The sequence below is a fragment of the Ovis aries genome, chromosome 9, assembly GCF_016772045.2.
Source record: "Ovis aries strain OAR_USU_Benz2616 breed Rambouillet chromosome 9, ARS-UI_Ramb_v3.0, whole genome shotgun sequence".
Classification (NCBI taxonomy): Eukaryota; Metazoa; Chordata; class Mammalia; order Artiodactyla; family Bovidae; genus Ovis; species Ovis aries.
Genome location: NC_056062.1, coordinates 21,258,065 through 21,273,538, shown reverse-complemented (window position 1 = coordinate 21,273,538; position 15,474 = coordinate 21,258,065). Strand labels below are relative to the sequence as shown.

Genomic DNA, 15,474 nt, shown 5'->3' with positions numbered 1-15,474 from the left:
ATGTGTAGGTACAGTAGATATATAGGAAATTTCTGTACCTTCCTCTCAGTTTTATTTTAACCCTAAAACTGCTCTAAAAACTAAAGTCTTTTTAAGCAAACAAACGCACACAGGGAGGGCTTGGGCAAGAACCCAGCATGTATAAGCCACCCATGTCAGCTCCTATCCTGGGAAGCGGAGGCACAAAGAGGCACTCTCTTTGATTTAGTGCTCACAAAAATCCCACACCGTGGATGGCATTGTCCTCTTATAAGGGAGCTTTATTTTTGTAACTAACATCTCTTGCGTGATTGCTGCCTGCTTGACACAAGGCCATCTCCTAGCGGGCGTGGAGTTGACAAGGGTGTCCTGTGGCCCCGTGGCCCCTCTGTCACCCACAGCCTTGCTTCTGCCCAGGAATTCTTGTAGTTGGAGCCCAGCTCCAGGAATGAAAACAGAACGTAGAGGCAGAGTCCCTGCTGGGTCCCCATGGGCAGAGGACAGGGCAGGTCCCAAGGCCTGGGTCTGTGGCCTCACCCCCACACCCCACCGCTGGGCAGCGGCACCACGAGAGAACTCACGACCCTGCAGATCCAAGCAGCCCCTGCTGCAGGGATCCCACGACCCTGCAGATCCAAGCAGCCCCTGCTGCAGGGATCCCACGACCCTGCAGATCCAAGCAGCCCCTGCTGCAGGGATCCCACGACCCTGCAGATCCAAGCAGCCCCTGCTGCAGGGATCCCACGACCCTGCAGATCCAAGCAGCCCCTGCTGCAGGGATCCCACGACCCTGCAGATCCAAGCAGCCCCTGCTGCAGGGATCCCACGACCCTGCAGATCCAAGCAGCCCCTGCTGCAGGGATCCCACGACCCTGCAGATCCAAGCAGCCCCTGCTGCAGGGATCCCACGATGACTCCCCCAGATGAGATGCTGCGCCAAAGAGTCCAGAAGCAAAGGAGCAGGACAGGGATGCTTCCGTGTGGGGCCCCCAGAACAGACAATATGAATCTATGGTGCTAGAAGCTATAACCGTGACTTCACAAAGGTGGCATCAGTGGGGAGGGTGCCGTGAGGCAGCCTTCCTTCCCTGATCAGGGGTACACGGGTGCAGGCCTAACTTGTGTGTCAAACTGATCAGTCTGCACATTCAAGACTTGGGAGCAGAGGGACTTCCCTGCTGGCTCAGAGGGTAAGAATCTGCCTGTCAGTGCAGGAGACACAGGTTCGACCCCTGGCCTGAGAAGATCCCACACGGCAGGGAGCAACTAGGCCCATGTGCCGCAACTATTGAGCCTGTGCTTTAGTGGCTGGGAGCCGCAACTGCCCAGTCCATGCGCCCTAGAGCCCGCGTTCCGCAGCCAGAGAAAACACTGCGGTGAAGAGCCCTTGCCTTGCTACTGAAGAATAGCCCCTGCTCGCCGCGACTAGAGGAAAAGCCCTCTCTGCAACAGAGGCCCAGCAAGGCCAAAAATAAGTGAATAAATTTTAAAAATGTTTAAAAAGACTTGCGGGGTTTCCTGTATGTTATACTTTAATAAGTTGCTTTCAAAAGAAAACTGGCCATAACCACCTGTCCATCTGAGGCACAGCTGTGGGGCAGGCCGGAAGCCTGGAGACGTCCAGAGGTCTTGCAGGACTGGGGCTGGAGGGGGTCTCCAGGAGGAAGAGTTTCAGGACATGTTTGCATCTGGTCTGAAGGGGTCTCCAGGGCCTGACCTTGCCTCCCCTTTAGGGAAGAAGCGCCGGGGTGCCGCCAGGTACTGGCAGGGAGCCAGTCAGGCCAAGGCGGTACTGGTTTTATCTCTGTTTCCTCCTCTGCACACACCCCCAATCAGTTTCATCAAAGAGACCAGCAGAAACTCTCACCCTAAAAACTGGGAAGACTGGGAGAGTTTACTGGAGGAGGCAGGACAGAGAAGAAGAGGGGATGCTGTGTCCCAGCCTCAGACCTCCTCAGGACAGGAGACTTACAGCTGGAGGGGAGGGACCCAGGTGACCCGGGCAGGGGACGTGGGAAGAGCGTCTGTGATGAATATTAAGAATTTATTCCTCATCTACCACACTCTGAGAACCAATTTCATCTCTATCAATGCCCTAGGGGATAGCTATTATCATCACCCCCATTTTACAGATAGGAAAATTGAGGCTCATAGAGATGAAGTGGCTTCCCCAAGATCTCCCAACTGATATGTAACAGAGTGAGTGTTTGACATGGGCCTGCCTGATCCCAAAGCCCTTGCTCTTCTCTTCCACCTTCCCAAGGGGTCCCCATCTGCAACCAAGGCTGGTGCTAGAGGTGAGTTTCTGCCCAAGTCAGCCACGGTTCCAGAAATGAGTAGCCTCAGGGTAGCTGGATAGAGACTGCCCAGTGACCCTCCCAGAGCCAACCTAGCTGTTTAGGCTGGGGCAGGAGGGACAGTTACCTTGATGTGTTGGCCTCTAAGCAGACCTGGAGCCCAGGGTCACCCTTCATTTGGGTGCCTCAGGGAGAAAGGCAGAACCCCACATGCGCCAGCCAGCCAGCATCACAGGGAGCAGGGGGCAGAGCTGGCCAGCCACCCTCCCGCCTTTGCTTTCTGAAGCAGCTGGTTTGGTTCAGCACAAGACCTCGGTCACCCTGCCCGGGGAGTGGGAAGTGTGGTGTGCGTCTGAGTAGCCCCGGGAACTGGCATGGTGCCCCCGTTCTGGGTGGGCACCGTGCACATTCGAGGGACAAACAAATGACAAATAAGCCGTGAGCAGGCCCGGGGCCTCTGGGTGCCTGGCCCCGGGAGTCGCTGGAATGCTCTGGGCATCTGGCTCTGGTCAAGGAGGCCTTACTGTCTGGCGTCGGAATGCTCTCAACAGGCCTCTGTTTTTAAGCCCCCTCCACCAGCCCGTCTTTGGAATTTATTTACAGCGGCTCTGGGAGGTCTGCTGGAGGAACCACTGAGAAGCTGAGCTCAGGCTGAAGGAGAACTCAGAGACAGCCGGGTGCAGGGACCCTGGGCTGGGAGGGGCAGGCGTGGAGGCAGGGCCTCCTCAGGGATGGAGTCTCCCCTGCTGCAGTCCCCCATCCTCCCCTCCTACGGTCCCCCGTCCTCCCCCGCACACGCCCTGAGTGCCCGCCATGTATCGGGTCAGGATAAGGGCCCAGAAATGCCCCCGTCCAGACCCTGCCCCGAGCACTCGCAGTCCAGAGACCAAGGAAGAATTTACTCCTTGTCATCATGGACGAGGGGCTTTACTGAGCATCTACTGTGGGCTAAGTGTGTCTAATACATCCTTCCACAGCACTTACTCTGTGCTGGGAGCAATTCACAAGAATCAGTACCTCCTTCATCCCTGTTTTAGGGAGGAGGAAGTCAGCACACAGAGAGGTGAAGGGACTTCTCCAAGGTCGCACAGCAGATGTGCGACGGGCTCAGGAGACCGACCTAGGCCTGTGCCAGCGGAACTGAACCACACGGTGATGGTACCAGCTCGTGTGAGGCCTGAATCCCGGAGAAAGCCCAACCAGGCCTGGAAGGTGGAGAGGCAGAGCCACAAGAGGGCCCCTCGCTAGGAGGGTGGGATGAGGCAGGACCCGAGAGCTGAGTGCTGGGGAAACCAGGGCAGCAGGTGGAAAGCACACTCTGGAAAGAGTTGTTGGAGAGGTCGGAGAACCGAAATGGACTGGGGGCATGGAGGGAGGATGGGCCTGGGGCATCCTGGCCATTACCTGTGGGGCAAACTCACCCAGGTCCACTGTCCGCCGTGAATTTGCTCGCTGCTGCTTACCAGCTGGGTGATCTCTGGCTGGCCCTTTAGCTCTTTGATTTCCTCCATGTAAAGAGGGGAAGAGATGAGCATAGACCCGCGAGGCTCTCAGAGACGAGCTTACCCCATCCTTAGTGCTTGACGTGCGATAATTAAGTTGACCGCCACTCCACCCTTTATAGGGATCCTTACATACACACTGGGGCCTCCCTCGTAGCTCAGTAGGTAGAGTCTGCCTGCAATGCAGGAGACCTGGGTTTGATTTCTAGGTAGGGAAAGATCCCCTGGAGAAAGAAGTAGCAACCCACTCCAGTTTTCTTGCCCGGAGAATCCCATGGACAGAGGAGCCTGGCGGGCTACAGTCTATGGGGTTGTGAGAGTTGGACACGACTGAGCGAAAGAGCACAGCACATACACATTGCTCAGGGACCCCGCTGTTAGGAGGTGGGGAGAGGCGTGAGATGCAGGGATGAGGGGAGCGAGCAGGGAAATGCTGGGCTCAGAGGGGCCCTGTGCGGCCTTGGCGGTGGGCCATGAACCCTGTGCCACGCAGGAGGAAATGAATCACAGACAGTGGAGGTGAATAACCCCAAGTGGTGGCCCTGGGCCCCCCGCCTGGGAGGTGCAGCTCCTCACCCAGCCCCACCGGCACATGCCTGCTGTCAACTAGACCCGCCAGACACAGCTCAGCCCTGTCTTCCCTTCACTCCTGAGCTTCCTCTATCCACAGATGGATTCTGAAGACCTACCATGGGCTACGCTTTCTTCCAGGGACTTGAGGAGCAGAGTTTGGGCCTGAGTCAGGCGGTCAGCCAATCAGTCAGTTCAGTTGCTCAGTCGTGTCTGACTCTTTGCAATCCCATGGACTGCAGCAAGCCAGGCTTCCTTGTCCAACACCAACTCCTGGAGCTTGCTGAGACTCATGTCCATCGAGTCGGTGATGCCGTCCAACCATCTGATCCTCTGTCATCCCCTTCTCCTCCCCTTTCAATCTTGCCCAGCATCAGGGTCTTTTCAAATGAGTCAATTCTTTGCATCAGGTGGCCAAAAGTCAAGTGAATTTATTGGTCTTTCCCTCCAGGCTTGTCTTCCTTCCTTCCTTCCTCCCTTCTTTCCTCAGTCTAGCCATCCTGTTACTACTTCATCCATCTGTGTCCTTCACTGCTCTGACCCTTCACTTGAAGTCTGCCTCTAACACGTGCTGGGTCCTGTGGGTTGCCAGGCTGCAGCCCAGAGAGGTAGACAGACAAGGACCTGGCCTCACCTGTGGACCTCACTGTCCAGGAGGGAGACAGTCAGTAGCTAAACAAACTAGCCTGGGCCAGGGCAATGGGGGAAGCCAGCGGGTGATGAAGCTGGAGTCAGGCGGAGTGGGCAGAGAAGGAAGCTGTGGAAGACTGCAGATGTGGAGCCCACCCTGGGGAGACCTGGTAAACGCACCATTCCGAACAGTAGAATCATCTTCCCACACATGCAGCCACTCACCCCCCTGCCCATTCATCTATCCATCCACTGCATTCTGTCCTGCATTTATTCACTTATTTGTTCCCCCCATGAAGCAACTTGGTCTATTGAAAATAAAATTGTTTGGGGCCACACAGGTCTGGGCTCCCTTGGTAGCTCAGACAGTAAAGAATCTGCCTGTAATGTGGGAGACCTGGGTTTGATCCCTGGGTTGGGAAGATCCCCTGAAGGAGGGCATGGCAACCCACTCCAATATTCTTGCCTGGAGAATCCCCATGGACAGAGGAGCCTGGCGGGCTACGGTCCATGGGGTCACAAAGAGTCAGACACGGCTGAGCAACTAAGCACAGCACATGGGTCTAAGTTCTGATGACAAATTGCCATACAGAAGCCTAATGCCTGGAGGAAGCAATCTTGTCTTTCTGTGCCTCCGTTTTCTCATCTGTAGTATGGGCATAAAGCATCTGAGACAAGCATTCGATGAGATGGCAAAGGTCTGCAGGAACACGATAGAAGCGCCATAAATGCAGCTACTATTTCTGGCACCACCGGCTAGTCACTTAGAGATTTCCCAGCTCACAAGCGGGAAATGCCTGACCCTGGACCCCCACTCACCAAGGCTGACAGACCCCAGACACCCTGACCCTGGGCTGCATCTTGAGGTCTGCCAAGATGCCTAACCCCTGACACAGAATGGACACAGGCCACCACTCAATCAGACCAGCCTGGGCTGTGGCCCATCCCGGCTCCTCCATCCGCAAATGCTGGGATGCACTGAGTTGTCTGCTTCTGGCCTCCTAGTGATCATGCAGGGTAGGCACTAATATGGTCCTATTCCTTCAAGCAGGCAAACTGAGGCACAGAGAGACTGCTGGCTGTCCAAGGCTCACCAGCTATCTGCAGAGCTGTGGTGGTGCCCCAGGTGTTTCTCGTCCTAACCTGCTGCCCTGCCTGGGACACCGTGTCACTTCACTCCAGGTTTCCTTGGCAGTGAAGAATGGCAGCTGCCAGTGGGGCCAGATGAACCATCCTGGCTTCACCAGCAGGCACAAGGGGCCGGTATTTTGATCATGATTTGGGGTGAAAGTATTAGTTGCTCAGTTGTGTTCGACTTTTCGAAACCCCATGAAGTGTAACCCACCAGGCTCCTCTGTCCGTGGGATTCTCCAGGCAAGAATACTGGAGGGGGTTGCCATTTCCTTCTCCAGGGGATCTTCCCAACCCAGGGATCGAACCCGAGTCCCCTGCATTGCAGGCGGACACTTTAACATCTGAGCAGCGAGGGAAGCCCTGTCAGTGGGTCTATCTGTTGCAAATGCTTGCTGCAGTCAGATTTCCTGAAAGCAACTCTGGCGTTCTCTGGGTTCAGCTTCACTCTTAGTACAGAACACTGAAGGACTTTGGCAGGTCAAGCCCGCTTGGAAGTGTCCAGTTGTTGTCAGGGTTCAAAGACTTTGGCTCCACCCTCCCACCTGCCACTAATTTAGGGCCCGATGTCTCGGAGTTCTCAGTTCCCCTTCCTCATAACATAGAACGGTAATACCATCCACCTTGTGGCGACTCCTTTAATCACACTTTTGTGCAGCGCTTGCCTCAGAGAATTCGTTTCTAAGAGCATCAGGTATGTTCATGAGAACAAAATGAGAACTGACATTTGCTGGATAGTTTCTCTGTGACAAATATCTTCACTTTATATACATGACATGATTTCTATGAATCCCATATGTTAATTAGGATGTATCTGGCTCAAGGAACAAATTTCTCTTAATCTCCAATCCATACATGGGAAGTCTGAAGGCCCAGCTTTGACTCGGTAGCACCTTAGGTTCCCAGGACCCAGGCTCTCTCCCTCCTTCTCTTCTACCGTCCTCAGCAAGCTAGCTTTTCATCCTCCAGCTGGTGCCTTGTATGCTCACAATGGTTGCTGCAACTCCAGCCATCACCTTTGAACTCAAGGGAAAAAACAATGGGTAGAGAAGTTTGTTCCACCTCCTGAGGAATGAAATCCTTTCTAGGAGTACCCCACAAATTTCTCTTTCTGTTTCATTGGCCAGAATTGGATAAGAAGCCCACTCTTAGGTCAATGAATGGAGAAATCATCAGAGCCACCTCTTACGGGGTCATGTCTGTGGTCATAAACCCCCTCCACAGACACAAACCTGCCACCACTTCCAAGCAGCCACATGTGGTTCAGCATCCCCTTGTTCAAGTTACAGGGAAAGGGAAGACATGGCGTGAGTGTTATGAGAACCGCAGGGGAGAGGGCTTCCACTGAGGTGCAGGGATGGGAGTTTGCTGGGGAATGAGACGAGCAGCATGGGGCCCACCGAGGCTGAGTGCAGAGCAGAGGAGGGAGAGAGGCAAGAGAAAAAAAGAGATCGGAGAGGCAGCTGGCCCAGAGGCCACGCCAGGACTGGGAATTCCATGCTAAGTCAATGGGCAGGCTTAGGGAGGCTGGCACCGGGAGAATGCCATCACCGTAGTCCTATTCGCCAAGGTTCGCTCTGGTGGCTCTGAGAAGGGTGGTCAGTAACCAACAAACAGGAGTCTGTGGCTAAGGTCCACGTGGGGGTGAAGGGGCTGGACGAGGGCAGACCAGGCTCCAAAGGAGACGCCCTTACCGGTGTGGCAAGTGTGCTACAGAGCATAACAGCCAGGCACCCCGAACCCACCAGGGACAACAAGCACCCAGATGCAGAGAGACAGCCCCAGTACCCAAGGGTGTGTGTGTGAGTGTTAGTCGCTCAGTCATGTCTGGCCCTTTGCGACCCCACGAACTGTAGCCCGCCAGTACGCAAGACTTCAGGCTAAGAGCAGGGGAGGGAATGCCCACAAATTGAAACCAGGGCTTTAATTTGTGGAGGGGGTAATGATGGTATGACGGGCTCCAGTTCTGAGCTCATTGGTGAATTCCTACCATTTCGAGATCAGTGGACTAAAGCCATCCTCCTTTCTTGCAGCCAGAAAGAGAGAGGCGTGAAAGACGACAAATGCAAACCAGAAGCAGAAGCAGCCGGAGGGAATGGGAGGGAGTTGATTTTCTCCACTGGGAACGCTTTCAAAGCCCCTGCCAGCGCCAGGCCCTGAAACTGGATCTCCGCCTCCACCCAGCACCCTCCACTGGCTCCCCCTCCCCACCTTTGAGAAATGCCCAGGGAGGATGACCCCGGCTCCTTCTGTGAGGTTTTACCACCCCCGGTGTGAAATCACAGCCCTGTAACTTTCCCTTTAAGAGCTGTCAGAGCCGGGGAGGCTGGCCAAGCTTGGATTGGAGGTGGGGACAGAGAGAAGAAAGAAAAAAAAAAAAAAGAGAGAGAGAGACAGGAAAAGTTTTTCAGAGGAAAATGCAGGGTTTGTCCTTAACCCTGACGTCAGATCTTACTTTAATAAAACCCCCTGAGGGCTGCGGGAAGAGGCATATCTGGCACTTTTGATGGGCCAGGTCAGTCTCGGTCCAACTCCCCCGAGAAGTGGCCGAATCCTCTGGGCTACTCCGTAGATGCCTTGGCCACCGACCTCCAGGCATGAGGTGGTTACTGCCCTGGACGCTGGTGGCAGTGGCAGCAGCAGCTGCAGCGGGCAGCACCTTGGCCACGGTGAGTCCTGTCCCGAGGGGCACCGTCCCCATCGGCCCTGCTGTGCGGGTGGGTGGGATGAGAAGGGCTGAAATGTTGGGGGGGCAGGCAGGGAAGTGTCCACTGAGGAGCCAGGGCAAGCCCCAGGGTGAGGAGTCAGGCTGCTGGGGACAGATGGTCCTGGCAGGAGGGGAATCACGGCCAGTACCTTGGGAAACAAACCAAACAGGACTTCTATGCCCTTTATTTCCCACCTGAAATGCAGTAGAAAGGGGGTACTTGGAGGAAATGGGAGTCAGGGAGCCTGGACTCCAGGCAGAGGTCTGCCCAGACTCGCTGTGTGGCCTTGGGCTAGTCACTCACTCTCTCTGAGCAGCATAAAGTGAGGAAGATTGTTGTTACACTTCTAGCCTTTGGGTTTGGAAAATGAGTCTCCAAGTGTTGGAGATACTACAAGACGGGGTGGAAAGGACCAAGGAAAGTTGGAAGGAAAAGGCTAGCTTTCAACAAAAGGGCTCACATGTGCCACAGGACTCGTGATGATTCTCCAACCACAACTGCCTTGGGCTTGCACAGCTCTCTACAGTTTATGAAGCATGCACGTTTGGGTCCTATAGAAGATACCCGCTGGTTCAGGAGGACCCTGAGGGTTCTCTGTCTCCCACCTCCATCCTGGGGCACACCGAGGGGAAGGGAGGAAGGTCTGCCCCTCCGAGAAGCCAGGGAGCGAGACACGTGGCAGCACGGAGCCAGGCAGCGGGCTCGGGGCGGGGATCAGGCACAGGGCGGGCAGGAGGTGGGCAGCTGCAAAGAGCTTCTGAATCCAAGAGCCCACGGCCCCGGGCCAGGGCCTGCTGCCAGGAGTGAGGCCAAGAGGCTGGCGGAGGGCGGTGGGAGGGAGTTCATTACCCACTCCCACAGACAGCTTTCTTGGGATTTGATGTGCCCCATTTCCAGGGAACTGAGGGAACTGAGGCTGGAGGGGGTAAGCTACTTGCCCATGGGCTCAAAGACACAGGTTCTGATTCAACGAGATCTGAGGTTCAGAGCTGACCATAGGCCAGTTGCTCACAGGCGCTAGGAGATGGGTGTTCCTCCAAGCACAGTAGAGTGCATGATGCGGGCAGGTAGAGCCGGTGACTCGCTGTCGAATCCTCCCTGCCTTGTGTGGCTCTTGCCTAGTAACTGGCGCTGAACCAAATAAAAAGGACATTAATTCCATTTTACGAATGAAAGAAATAGAGACAGGGCAAGCCGGGGACTTGCCCAGGGTCTCACTATCAGTAAGTGGAAGCGCTCAAACTTAGATCTTTTTTTGCCAAATGCCACTCTTTCCTGCAGACCCGAGCAACCAGGAGGTGCCACAGGCACCTTTATTTCACAGCTGCTGTGTCTGGGAGGACAGGGGGTGGATGGAGAAGAGGTGAGAGGGATATGGTAGTGAGGTCTGAGTGAGGAGGAGGAGGAGAGAGAGATGTTGGCGGAGAGGGGTGTCCAAGTACACGGGAACACCGAGCACCTCCTCAGAAGGGAGGTACTTTCTCTCCTGGGAAAGAGGGGCTACAGGTCCACAGGCTCAGCTGAGGGGCCGTGCAGCATAGGAGCTGGGAATCCAGGACGGAGAGAGGGCTTCCAAGAGGAGACGGGGTACCTCTCCTCTCCCCCTGACCGGGACCTTCTCTGGGGATCTATGGTAATCCCCTAACACTGCTGCATGACTCAGGAGCTCCCCAGACAGAGCCTTAATGCCCCCAGCAAGGGCTGGGAGACACATACTGTCAACCTGCACTTTGCTTTAGAGACAGGTTCCAGCCATGCTCATCCTCCCCAAGCTCACATATAAGGGCACTGTGAGTCCACTCAGGGTCCTGGGGGTGTTTAAAGGAAAAAAAAATGATGATAAATGTTTATATAGAAGAAAAAAGTCGGTGAAAACTGCCAAGAAAGCTTCACATCAGAGAGTAAAACATTATCAAAGTTCTGTAATTGAAGGAGGAAGAAGCCAGCGCAGGAAGAGATAAATCCAGGAGCTGGACAGGGCGGAGAGCTCGGAAACACAGCCAAGTGTATTTGGGAATGTAACATATGATAAAGGTGAACCACAGGCAGGCCTTGTTTCTCCATCTCTTTGCTTTTTTTTCCCCCCTTCTACATGTATTGAGGACTTCCCATGTGCTAAGAGAAAGGGCCTACATTGTTGGGGGTGGGGGGCATTGCTGCACCAAATGCTATCTATTTATATACATAAGACCTTCCTCAGTTCATTTAAATGATATTTTTTAAATTTTAATTATCTTTAATTTGAGGATAATTGCTTTACAATAATGTACTGGTTTCTGCCGTACATCAACATGAATCAGTCATCAGTATACAGGTCTCCCCTCCCTCCTGAATCTCCCTCCCACCTCCCACCCCATACCACCCCTCTAGGTTGTCACAGAGCCCCAGTTTGAGTTCCCAGAGTCATACAGCAAATCCCCTTTGGCTATCTGTTTTGTATGGTAGTCTATATGCTTCCAGACTACTCTCTTATGAGTCTTTATTAAGCATCTCCTAAATGCTCACAGCAACACTGTTAAGCAGATGTAATCATCCTTCTTTGTAGATTAAAAACTCAAGCTCAATACAATATGGTAAAGTAATTAACCTCCAATAAAAAAATAAATTTATATTAAAAAAACACTCAAGCTCAGAGAGGTTCAGTAACTTGCCCAAGGTCACACAGCTAGCAGTCAGTGGGACTGACATTTGGGCCTAGGTCAGCTCTCAGCAGTGCAGCCTCCTGGCTCCCTGGCTCGTGTCCTTGTGCAGACATGAGAAGCACAGGGTCTGCACCCCTACTGAGCCTACTCGGCTGGAGAGGCAGGGAACAGCCTCTCCATGGGAACGAGAGGCGACAGGGGTGATGCCGTCCAGGAGAGCGAGGCTGGGTACAGGCCCTCCACTGGCTGGTCCCTTAACCACTTGGACATCCCCGTCTTCTCTTGCTAATCGCGGCTGACAACCTGAGCCCCCTGCAAGCTCCCTGGGGCCGAGGAGTGAACACAGAGCTGATCGAGGGAAGTGTCTCAGTGGCACAGTGAAAGTGAAGTCGCTCAGTCATGTCCGACACTTTGAGACCCCATGGAACCTGTAGCCTACCAGGTTCCTCCGTCCATGGGATTTTCCAGGCAAGAAGACTGGAGTGGGTTGCCATTTCCTTCTCCAGGAGATCTTCCCGACCCAGGGATTGAACACAAATGCTGTGCTAATAAATTCTGGGGCACACGTGAGGTCTCTGATAGTCTGTGTAAGGCTGAGACTCACATCTCTTCTCCCACAGAAATATGTGGGTGTGCACAGGGGTACAAGTGCGTGTGTGTGTGTGTGTGTATAAGTGACTGTGGCTTGTCTGAAGGCATAGATCCCCATGGCGTCAGGATGCTTGAGCTGGGTGTGAAACGCAAACCCACCCTCAGCCTCTGGAATCGACTATAGGACAATGTGGCTCCGGATAAGTGGCACATTTCCTTCTAAAAGATTGCAGGAGCATCGAGATGCCTTCTTTATACCCCCTGTCTATAGCAGGGACCTGAGCTAGCATTTCAGATCCCACCCCAGGCCCCACACCCGCCAGCTCCCTGCCCAGAGCCCCTTCCGGCAATTTGGACGCTCTGCTCCTGGCTCTGAGCCCCTCCTGCTCACCGCTGGCCCAGGATGCTGGCAAGAGCGTGTCTGGGACAGACCCTTCCCACCTGGGCATGGCCCTTGGCCAGGGCTCGCCCTCTGGACTGGGCATGAGAACAGTGCTCCGTGGGAGACCAGATCCTGACCTCGGGCTGAGCAGCACCCCCCAGGCCGTTTGCGGACTCACCTCCCCTCCCCAGGTTTCAGGAAAGGCCCTTGCCCTGTGCCAGCAAAGCAGCCAAACGCCAGGAGGCTGTCTTTGTACAAACAGAAACCCTGGAATTCCTCCCAGGAACCTTTGCCATCTCTCTGAACGCGGGGAGGGGCTGCTACACACCCCGTAGGTTACATGTGGGGGCGGGGAGGTGAGCCAGCCGTGGCCCAGGGTGGGATCCCGGGAGGAGCCGGGAAGGATGCCAACCGCAAACCGGGAAGTAAAGCAGGCTAAGAAGGCCCGCAAGAGAACCCTGCAACTGCGGATGTTTGGGGCGGGGCTTCAGTGCGTCGGTCAGTCATTCAACACCGCCCATGTCTCAGAAACATGAATGATGACGAGAGCTAACCCTGACCCAGAGCTCACTGTGTTCTAGGCACCCAATCCCAAGCATCTACATACACCAACTCACTTGAAAACCACACACCTACAAGGCGGGCTCATGACAGTCTAGACCAGGCTCATTACATCGTCCGACCAGTAGCCACTTGCCACATGAGGTCCTTGAGCCCCTGAAATGTGGCTGACCCCAACTGAGCTGTAAGAGTAAAATCCGCAGTGTGAATGTAAGACTGCAAAATTCTCATGGTGATTTTTTCTATTGACACCGTGTTGATAATACTGACAATTATATTGATAATAATGATAGTACTGTTACTATATCAGGCCAAATGAAGTACATTATTAAAATAAATTTCACCTTTGCTTTTTGGTATGATTGCTGGAAAATATACAGTTCCATCTGGAACTCATATTATGTTTGACCAGACTGTGTTGGCCTGAAAAAACACAAGGGTACATAGAAAGGTTATAGTGGGGAGGGGGAAATACTGAGCTCCTCTCCTTCCAAGCTGCGCACCCTCAGACGAGTAACCTAGCCTCTCTGAGCTAGTTGCTTCATCTATAAAAAAGGCATAACGTTAGTACCTGCTTCTTGGGTACTAACCCTCTTGGCATGATTAAAGAGTGAAAGAGGTAAAGCACACGAAGACCCAGCACAGCCAAGGCGGAGCGGGAGCCGACCCTCCTTCCAAACAGCAGGGGAGGGGCATCCTGTCTTAAGTGGGAGCACCGGCTGCAGACAAGTGTGCAGATCCGGACGAGTGATCAGAGGTTTATCAAGACCCCAGGCTCAGTGCCGGGTGGGCAAGAAGAGGGGCAGAGCAATCGGTGGACGGTGCTGGGTTCACTGCTGAGCTGATCTTCAGAAGATCTCAGGGTTTCCAAGTCCTGGACAGCTTCTCAGCACATGTAGAGGGAGTCAAGGAAGATTTCTGGGTTATCAGATAGGAGAGGGAAATACAGATAGTGATGATGACGATGGTGATGGTGATGGTGCTGCTGGTGCTGCTGGTGATAGTGGTAATGATGGCGATGATGCTGCTGGTGCTGCTGGTGATAGTGGAAATGATGATGGTGATGATGCTGCTGGTGCTGCTGGTGCTGCTGATGGTGGTAATGATGGTGATGATGGTGATGATGCTGCTGCTGATGGTGGTAATGATGGTGATGATGATGCTGGTGCTGCTGATGGTGGTGATGATGGTGATGGTGCTGCTGGTGATAGTGGTAATGATGACGGTGATGCTGATGGTGCTGCTGCTGATGGTAATGGTAACATGATGGCGGTGATTAAGATGATGATAGTATGAGATTTGCGTCTTCCAACCCTGAGTCAGGTTGACAATGACTGAGATTTCCGTAGCTCGCCCATTCACTTGTTCCATGGATGCTAAAAGGCCTGCTCTGTGCCCAGCCCCATCCTGTTTCTAGAGACGTGATCATAGTCTGTCAGCTCAGTCCCTACTGTCAAGGAGGGCTCATGTGTTGCAGACAGACTTTTAGCTCAGAGGAGTGTGTTGAAAATCTGATAGGGAAGCTTAGAGGACTGCGAGAGAGAGAGAGAGAGAGAGAGAGAGAGAGAGAGAGAGAGAATCAGTTCTGGGGCCCTGAGCCTGAATCCCTGGGGAGGCCTCCCCACCCTCACCAGCGTACATGAATTAACAACCTTGATAATTCTTATGCACACATCGTTTCTAAAACCATTGAATTGAGAGACTCTGGTCTCTCCTCCAGCCTTGACTTCCTGATAATCTGCCAGCTCTCCTCCTCCTCCTTCCATCCTGGGGGGCAGGGGTGGGGGAAGAGAGACAGAAGCAGAGAAGGAACAGGGCCTCTCGGGCGTGAGTGATGGGCATTCCAGGGGAGATGATAAAATCTGCTCATCCTGTCCCCCTAATCAGGAGGCAAGTCCAGGCTTGGGGCATGGACCATGACTCTGCTCAGCCTTGGTGGGGATGAGAGCGGGGAGAGAGGGAAAGAGATTCTGGGCCCGAAGGACAGGAAGGGAGGGGCTCTCCCTCCCTCTCCCCATCCCAGAATCTGTGTTGAGTCTCAGGGTGCAGAGAAAGGCCATGTGCCCTGATCTTGCCCAGAGCTGGGTGGGGAGAAGGGAGGAGCTGGTCTGAGGGGGGAGGGAGCATCCTGAGAGCGCTGGAATTTGGATCCTGCTCTTGGAGCAGAAGGATGGACTTGTCCAGGGAGTCAGTCATCCAGTCATCGCTGTCACTTTAGACATTTGATAATACTGAAAATGAAGAGGTTGGACTTGACCCCAAACTTGCTTCCAGCTGGAGCCACGACCCCATCCTAGGGCTACACTCATTCACCTGGGGGCCAGGAGTGGGGTTCATTGCTGTGATTCTTATGGGGGGACTCATGCCACTGCCCCTCCATTAGGAGCACTGCTGGCCTGGCACCCCAAAAGCTGAGGTTCTGGGATGTCCCTCTAGATGTATTTCTTCCCTTCAAGGTGTCCCCAGATATTCTCTCTTTGG

General features: G+C 54.0%; 1 protein-coding gene across 1 annotated transcript in view; it reads left to right on the top strand.

Moving 5' to 3' along the window:
• The first annotated feature begins 8,504 nt into the window (after positions 1-8,504).
• CCN4 (cellular communication network factor 4) overlaps positions 8,505-15,474 on the top strand; it is a 40,109-nt gene continuing 33,139 nt past the window's right edge. Inside the window, exon 1 of the mRNA XM_027972877.3 lies at positions 8,505-8,778. Within this exon, the coding sequence (XP_027828678.1) occupies positions 8,707-8,778 (72 nt within the window). The 5' untranslated portion in view covers positions 8,505-8,706. The remainder of the gene's footprint in view (positions 8,779-15,474) is intronic.